Raw genomic sequence first — 19,117 nt, 5'->3', positions numbered from 1 at the left:
CAGGATGAGGGAACCCCCAAAGCAAGACACGGCACCTCCAATGAGTGTTTCTGGACAAGCCAAAGCCAGACTTTGCAATCAAGAGACACATACCTGCCGCAGCTCCATGAACTCTTTGATTTCTTTTTCAAACAAGATGCCCTCCTCTCCATAGTGTTCGCTGATGAAATCCTGGATGCAGAAACAAGAAAAGAAAAACCTGAGCAACGGTTCAAGACAGATTTTCACGATTTAAAGGGTGATTTTAAGTGACTCTGTTCAAGCAACTTGCCAGCTCTCACCACAAGGAAAGCTGCACCAGGGAAAACCATCTCCCCGTTGCCTAGCTCTTGCTCTCCAGCATCTCCAGACCCTCATCTCTTGCTTTCCCCATGTTTTAAGTCCTGCTCCTCCCCATAAATTTATTTTTTGCAGTTCTTCCAAAACAGAAGGTGTTTTGCAGTTGCTGCGACACCCAACCATACCCACCGGCTGAAAATCTCCCACAGTGCCTGGTCCCTTCCCTCCATCAATCACACCAAGTGTGCAAATCCCCAATGCTCACCTTCAGTGGTGCCAGCAAATCCAGCTCCTTTGTCTCCTTCAGGCCCAAAGGGATCATGGGGACGCTGATGGACTCACTGGAAGAAGACAGCAACCTACTTGGTGGTTGGTTTAAAAGTCTTGGAAAGACCCTGTGTGTCAGGGACTAAAATGAAGCAGCGTTTTACCCTGGGCTTGTGCTGCTCCTATTAAAGGGTAAAACTAGAACAGGACCAAAGCACACACAGCAGAAGGATGCTCTTTCCAATGTGATGTTGGGAATGGCAGTGCAAAAGAAAAGGTGCAGAGAAAATAACCTGAAACCATCACCCTTATTCCATGGGCTTCTGTTTTTCTCTCCATAACAAATTTAGTAGTAACAAAATAAGCTCCAGCAACGAAATTACTTTAATTACCCTTGCGAACTGGGCGTGATATGTGCACAGGTCATGGATTCACCCACTTCCTATGTGCTAATCTGGGCTTTGGTGCTGACAAGGACTTCCTTGGGCTGCAGCGCTGCACCTGATATTGAAATTCTCTACCTCTATGAAAAGCAGTTATCTAATAATAGCTCCTATCGCAGAACCCGTTTGATATTGTAACAAGCTCATGATGACTCTGGGAACGCCCAGCTGGGAGTGGTTTGTTTTTCAACATTAAAACCAGGGCAGTTGTGCAGCACTGAGGAAGAAGTGCTGCAGGATGACAGCCAGGAAAGACCACCTTTTGGGGGATTTAGCAGGCAATTTAATTATCTGCTGCCAAGAAGTAAAGAAGCTGTCTGTATAAGCAGTAGAGCCTGGAGCATGCAGAAAATTACAGCCCTGCAAAGAACCCCAAAGCTGGACCCATCATCCAGCTCCTGTATACAGAGATGGGGAACACGAACCGGCCGTGGTACCTGCAGATCACATCAGCTCTGCAAACGCTTTCCCTGATACCCAGCTATCCCTCGGGGAAGTCCCCAGCCCTGGCACGGAGCCATGTGATCATGTCCTTGGACACTTGGCCTCCCAGGGGACTCGTTTAAAGAGACAAGAAAGTTTGGCAGTGAGCGAGATGGAAGGCTGATCAGGCAGGACCAAGCCTTCACCAACCCAGGTTTGCAAAACAGCCACTGCTTGTTACCCTCCAGAAACCACTGATAGCACACCACTCATTACTCCAAGCATGCAAAGAGGCAAAGAAAGTTGCAGAAACCTGGGGAGCAGGGCAGAGAGGTTGCACCCACATTTTCATCTGTTCATACTGAATAAACAGCTTCAAGAGCTATAATTGGTGCAGAAAAGCCATTACTGCTCGTTCCCTAACAAGATTTCTGCTTGAATCCAATGCCTAGAGCAAACAAAGGGGCTTTTGTGTGGCCTGGGCAGGGTTTTGGGGTTTCTGCTGCTGCTGTTTTCTTTTTTAAACCAGGGCAAACAAGTGGCAGGTTGGAAAAGCCGAGCCACCCTGACAGGGAAAAACTTGGGGAGGATGCACACAACACAGGAAATGTTGCACGCATCCCTACTTCTAGCACAGAAGGGCCAACACCCAGGATTACATTCAGAGACTGTAACAGGCCCTTTGAGTGCAGCAAACACCCAAGGGTGGTGGAGATATGGGCTCCCTTAGCCTTCTCCCCATAGGGGATGCCACAAACCTATACCCACATCATCTTGCTCTGACATTTAATATTGAAGCAACCCACAGGATGGAGTCACTGATGCTCTCCTGGTCTTCGCATGTCTGTGCACCCCCAACAGCACAGCAATCCTCCCTCAAGGAGAACCATGTGCTAGGAAAAGCATGTGGATGGACATAGAACCACAGAATCTAGTCTGACCCCCCCGCCATAGGCAGGGACATCTCCCACCAGACCAGGTTGCTCAGAGCCTGGTCCAGCCTGGCCTTGAATGTTTTCAGGGATTGGGCTTCTACAACTTCTCTGGGCAACCTGGCCCAGTGTCTCACAGCCCTCATTGTAACAGAATTCTTCCTCACATCCAGTCTGGATCTACCATCTTTTACTTGAAAACCATCACCCCTTGTTCTATCACTACAGGCCCTGCTGAAGAGTCTGTCCCCATCTTTCTTATAAGCCCCTTTAAGTATTGAAAGGCTGCAAGAAGGTATCCCCTGAGCCTTCTCTTCTCCAGCCTGAACAATCCCCAACTCTTTCAGCATTTCTTCACAGGAGAGGTGCTCCAGCCCTTCCGTGGCCTCCTCTGGCCCCACTCCAACAGGTCACTGTCTGTCTTCGTGTTGAGGACCCCAAAGTTCAAGGACGGGACATGCTCCAATGCAGTGCTCCACGGGGGAACACTCCCAGAGTGAAGCAGAAGGGCAGAATCTCCTCCCTCACCCTGCTGGCCACGCTGCTCAGGATGCAGCCCAGGACACAACTGGCTTTCTGGGCTGTAAGCTCACATTGCCAGCTCGTGTCCAGCTTCTCCACCAGTACCCTCAAGTCCTTCTCCACAGGGTTGCTCTCGATCCCTTCATCCCCCAGCCTGTATTGATACCAGGGGTTGCCCTGACCCAAGCACAGGGCTTTGCACTTGGCCTTGCTGAATCTCATGAGGTTCACATGGGCCCACTTCTCCAGCTTTTCAGGTCCCTCTGGATAGCATCCCATCCCTCAGGCATGGCAACCGCACCACTCTGCTTGGTGTCATCCACCCATCCATCTCAGGAAGGCAAGGAGAGGCATTGGCTCCCACGTTGCTGCAGCATCCCCGGTATGTTCTGCCTCAGGGATTTCTGCTTTTCTCACCCAGCAAAATGGCATGGCTGAGCCAGTCTGGCATACTGGTTTGCTGCTGGTGAGCGTGCTAGGATTATTGCACCAGTGAGTCAAGATCAAGGTGACTGGGTAAGCATTTCAAAGCAACACAGCATTTCAATTAACAAAAGGTCTAACCTCAGAAAGAGAGAAAAATAACCCAATACCCTCAATGTGAAAAGAATTCGGGGAGTAGCCTGCTCTGAGAACAGCCAGAGCAGAAGGTTGGGCACCTAAGAAGCCACACTTTCAATTTCTTCCACGAAATACCTTATTTTACCTCCTGGAAAAAACTCATGCTCCGGTGGGATGCTCAGGAAAGGGGGGTGATGCAAGTGAAGATGATTCCTGCTATTCCTCCTGCTTTGGGACACCAGTGTCCAGAGGGTGTACCCATTCATTCCCAAATATCTAAGTATCTGCTAGGAAAAGCTGTTGAGTTAGCTCTCCTTGCAGCTCTATAAATGAAACACTGATGTTCCCAGAATGAAAAACTTTTTCCAGCAAGCCTAGCCCATGCCCAAGTCCTCTCCTATTCTCCAGCCACCACCTTGTGGTCCCTGCCAGAGGCCAAACCCTCTGCAGAGCAGGAAGGCAAAACAACGGGTGCAAGTTGAAAGGCTGCCTTGCTCTCAGAAAGAGCAAAAAAGTAGTAATAACAACAACAACAGTACTAATAATCAAATCCCAACCAAGCAAGCTGCTCTTCCAACACCACAAGCAGCTGCCCGCCTGGCTTGGCTGCCTGGTGTACCTGTCATTCTGGTACACATCCATGCTGCTGTTCAGCTCCTCCAGCTCCTCCTTCAGCAGCTGCAGGTTGGAGTTCACGTAGCTCAGCTCCAGGGCAACAGTCTCTTTGACCTTGTGGTTACTGGTGGCCCTGCAAGACAACACCATGGGGATCAAACCTCTCCCATTTCATCAATGCCTTTATTTATCACCATTTGATTGCACCAATAGAGATTAAGTTATCCAGCAGCGCAATACCGCGTGCATCTATCCAAATCTTCCCACAGAACCATGCTTCTTGCTCTGCACTTGATCATAGAATGGTTTGGGTTGGAAAGGAGCTTTGAAGGTCATCTAGTCCAAACCTTCTGCCATGGGCAGGGACATCTCCCACTAGACCAGGTTGCTCAGAGCCCCACCCAACCTGACCTTGAACATTTCCAGGGATGGGGCACCTACCACCTCTCTGGGCAACCAGGTCCAGTGTCTCACAGCCCTCATTGTAACAGATTTCTCCCTTATATCTAGTCTGAATCTACCCTCTTTTAGTTTAAAGCCATTAGCCCTTGTCCTACCACTAAAGGCCCTGCTAAAAGGCCTGTCCCTGTCTTTCTTGTAAGTGCCCTTTAGGTACTGGAAGGCTGCAAGGTCTCTCTGGAGCCTTCTCTTCTCCAGCCTGAACCACCCCATCTCTCTCAGACTTTTAGGATCGGGGAATTCAGAGCATCCAGATCACTGTGCCGTGGAGGTCAAGGCCAGGCAAACTCATTACAGTGCTGCACCCTGCTCAGATGAGCCTGTTATTTCTGCCCCAGAGCAGCCTTCCCCTTGCCCATCCATGCACCCACCCTCCAGCGCAGCTTCAGATTTGGCTATGAGCACTCAAGGCCCTCACCCACATCAAATAAAAGTGGTTTATAGTTGGGTCTGAGGAACAAAAAAAAAAACACAACTTATTTTGGGTGCAAACAACCCCTCTGCAAGAGAGGTTTCTGGTGCTCACCCATTGGTAGAGCTGGACCCTTCCCTGCTCATGCATGTCAGGAGATGTAAACATCAAGGATTGATTTCAGCTGCCTGCTGGAGCAAGACAAGCTCCCAGGCTGATTATACCCCTCTTATCTGCTCTGAAGGAAAGTAGGGAGAGATAACCCAGAGCTGAAAGGGGCTTTGGCTGCTCATGCTAAATCACATCAGGCTCCAGGAAAAACACCACATGCACAAGGTCTGCTTGGCCAGGGCACCACTTTCCCCCAGCTTTTGCAGAGGATGTTGCCTTGGACTTTTTTTTTTGTGGATAGCATCCCATCAGGGCTTTGCCCTGACCTGGCTCAGGGTAGTAGAAGGAGCTATGCTGTTTTCTTTTTAAGATGCTGGTCCTTCAGCATCAACTCTCCTGAGTTCCCTTTGCTGGGATTTCCCAAGACCAATGCTTTTTTTTATTTATTTATTCTAAACAACAAAAGCAAAACCACAGCAGGTCCCAAGATCTCTGCGGCTGCTTCCAATTAAACATCCTTCAGCACTTTTGCAATTCTGCATAAGGTATCAGCACAGTAATCATCTTTCCACATAAACCAATGTTTAGTTGCTATTCTAGTCCTCCACACATCACAACACCTCCAAGACATGGGTGCATCACTACTGTTGCTACAATTTTCCTTCAACATGAACTAAAGAATTTCCCTGTCTTGCCCCTAGCTGGCAACAGTAATTTTTTAATTTCTTATATTACCGAAAGCTGATTTGTGCTGATTTGCAACCCAGCAACACCAAGGCAACACTTGCACATACACACGATATGTTTCTGACCAGTGTTTTCACCCCTGCTCTGCAGTAGAAAGGACATAGCACTTAGTCAAGCCCAGTTTTGCTCTGCAGGATTTTGCATGCACATGCAAGTGTTTCCAGGACTTGCCACCAGGTTAAGGCTGTAAAGCCCAAAGTCACATTGGGGCACTCAGTTTGCACTGTACAAGAGCCACACGCAGCAATTAAGAGCACAGTACCTCTCAGAGAGGTAATTTAGGGAATCACTCAATTGTTTCTGTGAGCAAACCTGCAGCGAGGCTTTCACGGCCCCTGCCCGGAGCAAGAGCTGAGCCTATGTGTCTCCATCAGCCTCCTCGGTGAAGTTATCAGCTGTTTGCTTAGTTAACACCAAAGAGATTTCTGATCTATTTTTTTGCTTTCTTTTAAAGAAACTGGTTAGTTGGCAACACCTTTATCTCCCAGATTCTTGTTCAAATACTGGTGCTGAGCAAAGCAAAGGAAAAGGTTTCCGCTGCCTCTACCCATTTATTTATCCAGCAAACAAACCCTCTTAACTGAGCAAACACCACATGCATTTTTTCCAACACACCATTCACGACAACCTCTCCAGGAAAGGAGACTGATACGCTGAACAGAACAGTTTGGGAGATTATTTTTGTAAAGCATTCAGAGTTGGGTTTGGGGTTTGGTTTTTTTTTTTCTTTTTCAGAGGCAAAGAAACCAACAAGTTCAGCTGCAAACACTACTCCAGGCTGGGCAACCCGCAGCTTTTATCCCCCTGTTTGCATTTAGCACTAGCCTAGAGAGACATAAAGGAAGTTTCTCCTTGCAACTCAAGTCTTTAATTTTTAAGCAATAACCTTTAGACTTACAACATACCATCCCCCCCAACCTTTAATCTCATGCACAAGCTTGATTCCTGCCTCCCCCCCCAGATTTCCTGTTTCATAAGCTCTGAGAACCATAGCGCCCAGAAACCCACATTATTACTTTACCCAGCTGCAAAGTGGACTTGTGGGAGGGAGGAAAATTGGCTGCTACAAAAGGACATTCAAACTGCTCATCCAACAACAACAAGAAAAAAAGCCCCATCAGTGCATTTCCCTGGCAGAATAATTAAGATGTGTTTTGCATCACATTTTTGCTCACTCCCCTGCACGTGGCTCTGATTCCCACTGTTCACACTAAAACTGCAGCCGGGCACATTTCTGCTGAGCCAGCACATTTTCTCCTAATTTTTTATAATAAAAGGGAGTCACGTGGAGCAGCAGACATTGGGATTTCATGACTTTTTTAAATTAGATGAGGCACGGCAGCCTGGTTGAAGCAGTAGAGTATGGGAGTTGTAACATTGCCTCCCCTAGGAAGCCACACTGTCCTCACCCACCAGTAAAATACCATTTCTTCCTATAGTTTGGTGGAGCAACTATTACTCCCTTCTTCCAGGTGCAACATGAACATGCAACTGATATTAAAACATTCACATTCAGAAGTAAAATGTCAATTTTATTTTATTGGGGAAAAACGAAAATATCAAACAGGCAAAATACGCCAAAAAACTATTTTAGGGAAGCCTTATATGTTCTTATATTAACAGACCTGCCCACCCTGCACGTGTTCCAGTATCCTACAGGAACATGAGATACACACAAGAGCTACAAAAGAAAGATCATCCTTGGGTTAACAAGAAAATAAAAGAGCACACAATTGCATGCAAAAAAATGTAAATAATAATGCAATTGCATTATGAACACCCTGCTGGGGAAGACAGTAATGCACTGGTTCCATTTCGGCTGGACCAGCTGCTATCTAAAAGCCATGCAAAGGTGCCATCCCGTAAATGCATCTTCCAACAGGGTGAAGACCCACTGGACTGTGCCCATCTGCAAAGACATACTTGAATTTTCAGATTCTGCTCCAGTGGAAGCACTGCGCCTGTGCTTTTTTATAGATTTTTAGAACTAAAGCTGGATTTGATCCACTTGCTGGGGTTATCAGACAGGAGCTCAGGTGTCTAAACTCAATCCTAGTTAAACATTTATTTCTGTTATTCCACCTGCTCACATCCTGCTTTGTACCAGTCTCTCAGGGCATTGAAGTCATCATTTTTCATGAAAATGCAGAGCATTAGCATTGCACCAGATGGAGGGCAGGCATTTCTAGCATGAATACTGCAAAGTCAAGAGAGGGCTGAGCAAACCCCAACCATAGCCAGGGGAGTGCCAGCATCACCTGCCTCCTAGACATCAAGGCCATATTTTCACCTCCAGCCAGATCCCTGGGCCAGAGAGATGCTCTGGGGACCAGGACTCACCGGAAGAGGTTTTCTGCCCCCGCTCGCATCCTCATCTCCTTGTTGATCTGCTGGTTAATCCTTGCCCGGCGATGCTGCAGTTTGCTGCGCTGGGTCTGGGCAAAGGGGTCGCAGCCCTGCTGAGAGAGAGGGGCAGGGTCTCACCAACAAATTAAAAAAAAAAGCAAACAACCACCATTTTGGGATTAAAACTGGCACTTTCAGCATTTCGTTTGAAATAAAGGGTTTACTATCTAATACCACATGTTGCTTACAGCGATTTATTTTCTAAGCAAGGCTTCCCAAACACAGCTGTGAACAGGAACTAAGCATCTCCTTCCCAGGGTCTCGCCATCCAGACACAAGATAAGACCCAAGGGGCTGCAGATGAGCTCAATATAACCCTCAAGCTCAGGAACAGATGTGACCCTATGTCTATATGTGCTCACATCTCCTGCTGGCTCTAGGGGATTGAGTGCAGGCAGCAAGTCAAGAGTTCATGGGGGTGGAGAAATGAGTTGTACAAAGCAGTAAATTAATTCCATCCCTGCCTCCTTCCTTGGCTTTGGCTTGGACTTTCTGCAGACAGGGAAACATTTAATCTCCGACTTCAAGAAATAACAGACAGCAATATCCCTCTGTCTCACAGGGGCAAGAGGTTATTATGGGATGCCCAAAGCAGTGAGGTTGCCACAAGGAGGGTCTCCGAATCCAGGGCCACAAAAGCTCTGTCCAAGAAGAGATGATTTCCCTTGTGCGAGGAGAGGTTCAAATGGATGAAATGAGCCTCTAAAGACCCCTCGATAAAAAAAACCAAACCCAAAACAACAACACAGCACCTGTTTGGCATGGCACAAGGTTGGGTAGTTTAAGAGGATGAAGCCCTCCAAGCCTGCTCTTCATACACCAGTGCAAAGCACAGGCAGATCCCTCCAAGAACATATCAAGATCCACTGTAGCACTAAACGAAATCCCTCAAAGCCACTATTTCACGCTCTTGCTTCCCTTAGAAAACCTCTGTTAGCTATGCATATCAGTCTTACCCTTCTCCCCAGTGCTTTCCCTCCACTGCTACTGGTGGGCCTCTTGCCTCCACAGCAAGAAAGGGTTTCACCACTCAAGAGATTCTACAGAGCTCCAACAGTGCCTGCTCTCATTCTGTCCAAAACACCTTCTCAGCTAATTTCATCCATGTAGAGATCTGTGGGCTTCACCAGGTATCACCTCATCCTCCAAGATGGGTCACAAAAGTCTCAAATCCAACAAGCCACGGCAACACTTGGTTACCTCTTCAGAGGACACTGTAGAGTCCCAGTGTTACTCTGGGAAAATTTGCTTCTAGCAGATTATTTCATTTTTCTGAGGCAGTACGAATGGGAAAAAAAACCCTTTTTTTTTTTTCCTCTGTTTGCATTTAGCACTAGCCTAGAGAGACACAAAGGAAGTTTCTCCTTGCAACTCAAGTCTAATTTTTAAGCAACAACCTTTAGACTTACAACAAAAGAAAAAAAATCCTTGCTCAAAAAAGTACGCAACTAGCTTTGATTAGCAAGTAGGGAATGGAAAATTTTGCATTTTCATGGACTTCAGCCTTCTGAAAAATAATTTCTCATATTTGAAGACCACTAAGTGGTGCCCCCTTTAAAAAGGGTCTGGGATTAACATTAGCATTTTCATTTAAGTGAAAGATTTGAGGTCTTAATTGGTACATTGGAGACTGAGGAATCAGGGTCACTTCATCTGGTCCGTAAATCTGCAGGCTTAGTGCTTTACAGTAATCCATAATTTGTTTAAATTACTGAAGGAAGAAGCTGGAAGCATGAGACTGACTATTCTGGAAATGCAATTAAGTGGGATGTTAATGAAAACACTCCAACAGCTGCACAAATCTTGTGTCTGAGACACTCAGGAGCAAATACATGAAAGGCTGATCCAGAAGCGCCGCTTCTGGATTTGTCCTGGGGCAACACACCCATCCTGCACACATTGTTGGCTTGCCAGGGAAAAAATCCAGAAGTTGGAAGAAAAAGGGAAAGGATAAGGAATCCCACACCTTGACGCCCAAGAAGGGACCATGCCAGGTTTTCTCTAGCAAGAAAGAGATGGGTCATCACTGTAAACGGTCCTTGAAAAAAAACCCAACCCAACCACATCTGCACTACTCAAATCTGAGCACCCAGAGGCTCTCAAAGCAAAGACGACAGCATCAAATTCTTGTTTAGAAAGGAGCTTCTTGTGTAGATGTAGTTTAAGGTACTACACAAGTATTTCTTTTATTGAAGGCTGATTACAAACATTGTGCCTTCAATGATGTTTCTTCATACAGTGCAGGACATTAACCTACACATGGGAGTTAAAGCTTAAGGAAGGAGAAGGAGCAGTAAAGAAAAAAAATGGAGCTTATTAAAATTTCAACAGCCTCTCAGGTTTACAGACAAAAGCTGTGTGTGCTTGTCAGCTCGAGAGACATGTGAGCCAAATGCTTATGCAAATATGTCCAAATACATGTAAGCAAGCAGGATCGAGGCCCCCTCTTTCTGCCTCCAGAGCCACAAAAATCTGTCCAAAACTCAACAACCCTGGTAGCAACTGTTGGAGGTGGAAAGCACCTTTTCTCTGCCTCCAGCTCTTCCTACAGGAGCTTTCATCACCTTTGAGACCTTCACACTTCCTGCAAAGGTTTGCTTGAAAGCAGTCAGAGGATTTGAAGAGTTTGTTGGGTTGTTTGGGTTTTTTTGTTTGGTTTGTTGGGTTTTTTTTTGTTTTGGGGTGGTTTTTTTTGTTGGTTTTGGGTGGGTTTTTTTTGGGGGGGGGGGCAGGGAGCAGGGGCAGCAGGTGGCAAAGACTACCTGAATACATGGGCAGGAGGCCAGAGGAAGCTGCAGGTAAGACATGATGGAAGAGGCACATGGATGGAAAGACTATCTAAAGCCATAGAGAAGGTCCATGAATACTGCCTTGTTGGATGACAAGACAAGAAGAAATTAAGAAAGAAAAGAAGATGCAGAGTGGCATGAGAAGATGCTAGGATGGCTCCTCAAGATATTCAGCGTTAAAACCTCTTCACTGCAAAAGCAATTCTGGGGTTTATTTAATTGACTTGGCGGCTCCCCACTTCTCCCATGCCTAGCTTCAGACAACACCAAGAGGCAAAATTCAAGGCACCACCAGCGTCAAAGCTGATGAACACGAACCCTCTCAAGCATGCAAACAGAGCAGCTTTGATAACTGTTAATCACCTCATCTTTCTTCAGGGCCACAAGAGGAGCTACCTTCCAGGAACACTTGCAAGCCCTGAGGTAGCTGGGGACCAAACACGATTTGACAACATCCAGGCAGTCATGGCATTTGGATTTGCCTAAACATCTTCCTCTAAGAGACACTAAGCCATCTGTAAAGCTGCAAGGTTCCCCCCTGCCCCCACCCCATTCTGAACAGTGTTTTCTCAATCTGATTTAATGAGATAGTTATCAATTCCCATGCAGGCTCCTAAGCCAACAGCAAAAAGGTACCAGAAAGTCAGGTATTAGAGCACCTAATGTAATACCAAACCCTGGTGAGGATGTCAAGTCAGGATCTTGAGACTTGCTGCCCTTAGGGACTTCATGTGTTCTCCCCACACCTTGCTTTGCTACTCACCCCTTATGAAGTTGGGGAAGTGCAGTAACCCATGGGACTGCAGCATATCTCTCCAAAAGAAGATCTGCCATCAGTCCCAAAGCATCATCCCTGGCTGCCATGGACCAATGCCAAGGCCACCATGGGGAACAATCAAGCCTAGGCTGCACCTGCTCCTGAAGCATTGCAGAAATGATGTTATTTCACAAATATAGGAGCAAGAAGAAAATTCAGCTCCAGAATAACATGCTTAGCCAAGGCTAACTTACATATGAAAGTAAACACCACCACAAGCAAAAAAGAGCCATATTTAAATCAAAAGGTAGACAGGGGAGATGGAGTCAAGAGGCAAGCATGCCCATCCTCCAACAGCTTATGTTTAAAAGAAGCCAACACTTTGCCTGTACCCATACTCTCCAAGTTGCACTCAAAAGCTAAAAACTACAGCACAGAGTTTCTAAAGTGGTGACGGATATAAGCATGCCTTACGTAGGGGGTGCGAAGGGAAAAAGCCCCACCAAAACCTAGTGTTCATTTTTAAAAGGCATCTTCCTTGCTTAATTCTTCTTTGCACAAGCTTTTGAGGTCAACCCATTGAGAGCTGACCTCAAAGAAGAAAGAGGTGTTATTTCAACAGCCTCTTGGGCTTTGGGGTGCGCATAGGGAAATCAGCGGAAGAGTAGAGTTGGGTGCTTAAGGAGCTGGCAGGTCAAACATGAGATTTCTTAACCTTCCTAGTTTAAAGCTTTTACAAAAGGAAAGCAAGGACCTAAGTCTTCCAGTAAGGGGCCATAAATTGTGCAGCAGACAGGGAACAGCACAACTTGTATGTACACAGAGGACAGCATATGTTAAGAAAGCCATAAAAATGAATGAGGTGTGCATCATTAAGTTATACGAGTTGTGTCCGGTTCTGAAGTTTACTGCCTCTGACAAAGCAGGATTACAGCCAGTATTACTGTAGCAAGGCCATTTTATGCTCAAAGACATTTGCCAAATAACATTGTGTTCAACCCTCTGCACAGGCAGATGACAGAGTTACAGAAAGTGCTCAGCCAATGCTTCCACATAAGGAAGAAAAGGGAAAAGGCCAGAAGACCCTTTCCAGAGGAGGCCAAGACAAACAGATCCCCTTTAAGGGATGTCAAGGCTTCTGCCAACTCAAAGTCTATCTTCGCAGAGAACACAATGACGTAATGGTGGTGCCAGCTCCCCAACACCTCTTCCAGTTCAAGAGCACCCATCTGTGGTGTTAAATAGGGCAATTACATGGTTACATTTCCTTCTATAAGCAAGTCCTCAGGCAGCAAGTGTTTAGAGATGATCACCAAGTGTACTTTGCACTTCACATCTCCAGGAAATGAAGCCTGGCTATGTCTTGGGTGACAAGGCACACCTATACCATTATTTGTGACCCTGGTGCCAAAAAAACAAGGCCACTGCCTCCCAGCCCTAGTGACAGAAAAACCTAATCACCTGTCAGGAGAGGTGTATGCCAGCAAGTCCAAAGGGCAAAGCCATGCATAAAGGGACTGATTTCTGCTCTTTGGTTTCTGCTGGAACTGCAGTTGCTTCCAGCAACTGAGCAAAAGCAAAACTTAAGTGTATGAAGCAATCTAAGGATGACTGTGAGCTGTTACTGTGACAAGGGAAAACACAATCCTAGAACATGCTGGTAAAGCCATAAGCAAGAGAGAAACAGAGATGCAGATCCAATTGCTTAAGGGGCTCCTGCATCCCTGCCCAGAGGAATAGGCATAGACCAGGAGCGTGCTGGCAGGAGCCAGACATAGCTCTCTTCAGAGAAATGAGAAAGGGGTCTGTAGCTGGGAGTTAAATTATAGCCTCAATGGGCATTGCAGCAAAAGCTCCTATATACTTGCAGGGCTTGGCTGGATCACAGGAGGGGCTCCACAGCCCACCTGCTGAAGCACAGACCAAGCTGCGTCATCTCCAAGACCAGCTTTAGCCACAAAACAGTCACCAGAACTCCTGCCAATTAAAGCAGCTGGAAAGTGCCCACAGAATAGCAGGAGAAACGAAAGAAGTTTAATTTACACAGAGACTGGAGACACCCATAATACGGCAGTGGTGAGATGAATCATCACCTGGTGCTGACATAGGCTCTACAGGCAGCCTCACCACCAAGGAGACAACCTTCACATCCAAGTACAGGGAAGTTCAAGGAGAAAGTTGCAAAGGGAACAGGGCACCAGCCAGCCCTGCATCACTGCCATGTGCATATACAAACACGCAGACTCCTGGTGCCAGGCAATGCAATATGTAAGAGATGAGCTGCTGCTTTGGACAGTCAGGCATTTTTACACACAATTCCCTCTTTCTCAGTGAGGGTATAACTTTATTTCCACCACAGCAGGTTATCTGTCCCAAGATTTGTCATTAAGACCATTCACAGCAGCACATCTGCACCGCAGTCCTGGTACCTCGTGTCAGACAACACAGGCTCAGACCCAGTCTCACAACACAGCGATGTGCTAGATACCAGACAACCAGAGCTCATGGATATAGCTGAGGTCTCATGGCAGGATTAGGCCCATCACAGCTTTTACTGCTCAGACCAACTTGGAGGATGGTGGACACCACGAACATGTTAAGTGTAGCCCAGCTGCATTTGGCAAAGGTGCCCAGACTGCTGCGTATGTTCCGTAAAGCCTTAAGGATAATTTTGTTTTAATTTTATGTTATGCCTCCTAGGGAATTGACAGCTTACTGCTTTTTAAGGGAAGGGAGTCAAAAGACATCAAAAGTACTACTATTTAACGCTTTCCCAGGGAAGGAAGATGACATTGTTCAAGCCTTCTGTTGGACAACCCATTGGGATTTCTCTCATCTGACCTCTCCAGTGCTGCCTTGTTCCCTCCTCACAGCAATCAGTTGCTGGCGTTGGTTGATCAGGGCATAAATACACTCCTCAAGAGGAAGTGGCAGGAGCTCTGCTGGAGCCTGGCTCCCTATGTCTCTCACCTCCACTTCATCTCCTCCTACCCCAGCAGTTCCCAGAAAAGACACCCCAGGTGCTGCTTCCATGCACAGAGAGAACTGACAGAATAAATAATAAAAATCCTCTGAAGCCAAAGACAAAGCCAAGCAAGGCTACAAGAGAAGCCCAAGATCTCAGTTTGACACCTGATAGCCACAAGGGCCACACTTGCAGACAGAGCCACAGCAACATTTGGACATCAGGACTGATCTCATCTGCAAACTGTTTTCTCATTCAGAGGAGAATTCCTCTAGGTAGGACCAGGATTCACAAGCACTGTTAAAATCCACACCAGTGCTAGATACAGTTTCTTGTTAACCCTAAAGGCACCCAGTCTTCAGAGCTCTCTGCTAAGTGGGTTCTGGGTGATGAGCTCCTGCACCAAGTCAGGGACCAACCAACCTTTCCAGCACTACCCGTCTACACTCACAATGCAATGAAAGAAAACAGCACACTAAGGAGCATGAGGTGCTAAAGTGCAAGGAAATCATATGGCTTGCACCCAGGAAGCCTTCAACCCCAGCAGGGATGGTGAATGAAGAGCCAAAGATCAGTGCTTGGGAGGGTCAAGGACCAACCATCAAGCACAATTCAAGCAGAGGTGGGCAACTGCATAAAAGCTGGTCAAGTCCAAGCTGTGTTTAGCCACTCAAGTCTGCATCAAGGCATGCACCAGAATATCAAGATTTTCTCAATAGTAAAAGCTAGAGCAAAATTCTTGCACCAGAACAAAGAACAGATGAAGATTACAACAATTTCCACAGCTCTAGGAAGCGCTGACGCTGCTGTTAACAGAGATACACTTGATCCATGGTCCCAACTCTATGCATTGAGTACATGGTCTCTAGGTACAACCTCAGCCCTGCAGGTTTTACCTGGTAAATGTTTACACCTCCCACTCAAAAAAAAAAAGCAAGTGCCTATTTTCATCCACACTCAGGCTCAGTATTTCCTAACACAGCTTTGTCCCCAAAAAGGGATGTTTCCCAGTGCACAGATGATCCAGCACCTGGAAAAAAAAAAATCACTGTAGAAATAAGGTAACTGGAACATCAAGCTCTCAGCACCCGTTTTATTTCCAGAACCATGCTGGTCTATAAGCTATTTTGATAGAATCTGAGCTGTCGACTGGGATTATTATTCCTCTTCGCAACCTACAAGTTTGAGTCAGGCCAGCACAGGACAAGTGGCCAAGTGACCCTCGTTTAGCTGCATTAGCCTGTGGGATAGAGAGCAAAACAAAAGCTGGAGAACTACCCCACACACAAAAGCAGGCTTTAACATTCTCCTTCATAAAAGATTATCAACAATTTCCTTCTCCTCCCAAACAAGGGCATTTCAGAAAGTAATATGGGCTGTTACTGGAAGACAACCAGTAGGTCACAACAAACGTTTTTGCTCCCTGAACATCTATTTATATATAAAGTCCCTATCATGAAACTAATCTCATGAAGCACTCCGGCTGCAAGCTGTTTTTCTGTGGGAGACATTACCAGCTAAAACCTCTAAAACCTTTTATTGAGAATATGGTTACATCACACAGCCTTTTAACAAATGAGTGGAGGATTAAGGTTTTAAATTTCCCAGCGAAGTGCCCTCGCTGCTGGCTAATGCACTCAGTAAGAGGAAGGAAAAATAAAATGGGGGGGGTGAGAAATAAAAATATGGGGGATTGGGGGTTTTAAGCAGCAAAACCTGCATCTATAGCTTGAATTTTAGTAGTGTGAAACTGCTCCAGGGAGCTGGGGGAGGCATAGGGCATCATGAAAGCTGGGGCAGGGTGCCAGCAGGAAACAGATGTATTAAATCTTCAGCCCCGGTACATGAACCTTGGCAAAAAAAAATAATAAAGAATCACTATTGCAGCAGCATTCAGGATCCCCTGCGAGGGAGCAAACATACAGTGGTCCCATCCACAGCCCCTGATGCTCTCGGGGTAAAAAAAAAAAACCACAAACCAAAAACACAAAACCAAACCCACAACTAGAATGCTATATTGATAGTTTCTTTTAAATTAAAAACTGATATCATTAATAGGAAGTCTAATCAGGTGCTTTTTTTAATTAAAAAATAACCATGTTATGACAGATGCTACATATCCCCTGCCAGCCTCCCCTCCCCCCCCCGCCAAAAGTTTTGCAATATTTTCCTATGTTATTCTCTGTGCTAGAGATCCATCAGACAGGGTAAACCAATTGCTTATATAAGGGAACAGCTCATCCATAAAATATATAAACTTTATGTTCATATAAAGCAGAAGAGAACTCCAGCTAATCTTCCTTTACAAGCAGCACCTGCTATTTAGACAAGACCCTGAGTAAACTCCAACCTGGTTTAAGGTTGCAACCTCTTTAGCTGCAGTCAGAGGCCAGGCTCAAGTGACTCAAGATCAGATTGATCCTTGTTCAGCCAGGGCTGCAATCTCAGCTCTCATTCAGGAAAAAAACACCTCTAAAGAGAGCCTGGATGAGTTCTGCTTTTTTGACTGCTGGGTTTTGGGGTGTTTGGGTTTGTGGGTTTTTTGCCAAAGGGCTGCAGAAATGCAGTGCTCTGCTGAAGAGCAAGTTTTGAAAATTACATACTTGTGAGAAGAGCTCAGATTACAGGGCAAACTCACAGCAGGTTTGTAAAGCTGGCTCCCAGGGGACAAACCTAACGGGAGGCACACTTAAACAGCCCCAAAAACTCATGTTTACTCATCTTTTCCTGTGAAAAGCAACACTTGACCCCAGGAACATGCATGCACTGATACCCAAGAGACAGCATGGAAAGCTGAGCAGCTGGGACAGTGGCAGCCTGAGGACAAGCCCCACTGGTTTCACCCTGCTGTTACTAATTAAAGAAGTGATGCCAGCGGAGCTACTGGCCCCATCTCACAGGCATGGCCAGGCTGCTGTTGTACCGACTTTCCTTATGGACAGCACCTGGAGAAGAAACTCAGTGAGCAACACCCTGCCGGGTACCTCCGACAACAACAGGAGGGACAGGCAGTGCAGGAAGGAGAAAAAGCCAAAATCCAGGAGATTTTGGTTAAAAGTAGCTGCTGGGAAGCTTGCAGACTGAGCCAGTGGAGGAAGATGTGATAAAGGAGTGGCACTGAAGAATGATGAGCCATGAGATAGTTGCGTAGGTCTGCTTAGGGATGAGCTACTTGCCACATTTCATTTGCCCATCAAGCCCTTCCTCAACCAGGTCCTTGCTGTGCCCCAACGCACCCAGCACCACCTGATGGCCAGGACAGACCTGCACCCCCACCCACACGGACCACCATCCCCACAGAGCATCAGCTGGGTGCTTTGCCACCCTGCACCCCCCCACAGCACCCCATGGCCGTGCCTCACCTTCCGGGTGCTGCCGCTCTTCAGGCCTTGCAGGAGGACGAGGCCACCATCCCTGTCCCCGCCACCATCCAAGCTCTCCTCCTCAGGAGGCATCATCTCCAGGGACGCCGCATCCACAGGTGGGGTGGGGGATGGGCCCGCACTGGAGGCTCCTGCCTGACCTCACCGGCTGGCTCTGGGGCTTGGTGTCCCCACCTGGGGCCGCTCCACTTCTCCTGGCCTAGCCCCACACCCTGCCAGCCCCCAGGGGCTCCTGAGCCCAGCTCTGGCCTGGCTGGGGGCTTCAACACCCACTAGCCCCCGCCTGCTGCGGCCCCCCCCCTCGCACCCAACAGCTTGCCACCCCGGAGGACGGGGGTAAACCCCACAGACCCCCAACACCCTCGAACTGACTCAGAGAGATGCCTCAACTGGGGGGGGAGGGCAAACCCCACAGCTCTACCAACCCACCCCCACTTACCGGAGCAAGCCCCGGCAGACCGGGCCGCCCCTCTCCCCAACTCGGCCCCGCCGTTGGGCGCTGCCGGCCGAGAACGACCGCGGCGCCGGGCATAAGCAGGGTGGTGGGGCGGGGCGGAGCCAGGCTTCGACCAATGGGAAAGAGGGATGGCACGGATCGGCGGCGGCGCTGGCCAATGGGAGCGCGAGACAGGAAGTAGCGGCGGGGGAGGAACGGAGCGGCGCGGGGAGGGGAGGGGCGGAGGGTCTGTCGCCCGTGGCAACGGTGGGAATTAGAACGCCGGTGACGTCACGGGGGGCGGGGCCTCTCGCCCCTCCCATGAGCACAGCTGGGCGCGCGGCCGCTCCCATCCCTGCCACATCTGGACGACCCCACTTAGAACCGCGCACACGCCCCTACCCCGGCCACATCTGGGCGCCCCCCCATAATTCAACCCGTGCAAGCCCTGGGCTCCCCCCCCCCCCGCCCCTCCCGCAACACCTGGGCTGCTGTGGAGGGGGTGGGAGCGCCACAAGGCGGCACCCATCGTGCACCCCCACACACACCCAGCTCCGGCTGCCTTCTGCCCCAGCGCTGGGTCCCGGGTGCTCCCCTGCGTGTGGCTCCT

General features: G+C 47.9%; 1 protein-coding gene across 4 annotated transcripts in view; it reads right to left on the bottom strand.

Moving 5' to 3' along the window:
* The window catches only part of RHPN1 (rhophilin Rho GTPase binding protein 1), a 31,025-nt gene extending 12,434 nt beyond the window's left edge, over window positions 1-18,591 (bottom strand). Inside the window, exons 1-5 of one of the 4 annotated variants that reach the window (XM_056332825.1) lie at window positions 18,051-18,591; window positions 8,112-8,230; window positions 4,047-4,175; window positions 545-638; window positions 94-171 (exon numbers count right to left, since the gene is read on the bottom strand). In XM_056332825.1, coding sequence (XP_056188800.1) covers window positions 94-171; window positions 545-638; window positions 4,047-4,175; window positions 8,112-8,230; window positions 18,051-18,146 — 516 coding nt within the window. In that variant the 5' untranslated portion in view covers window positions 18,147-18,591. The remainder of the gene's footprint in view (window positions 1-93; window positions 172-544; window positions 639-4,046; window positions 4,176-8,111; window positions 8,231-18,050) is intronic. The other 3 variants (XM_056332826.1, XM_056332827.1, XM_056332829.1) reach the window with 3 other exon arrangements.
* Window positions 18,592-19,117: the final 526 nt, after the last annotated feature.

The sequence above is a fragment of the Falco biarmicus genome, chromosome 3 (assembly GCF_023638135.1).
Source record: "Falco biarmicus isolate bFalBia1 chromosome 3, bFalBia1.pri, whole genome shotgun sequence".
In the NCBI taxonomy this organism is placed as follows: Eukaryota; Metazoa; Chordata; class Aves; order Falconiformes; family Falconidae; genus Falco; species Falco biarmicus.
This window is presented reverse-complemented; position numbering and strand designations above follow the sequence as displayed.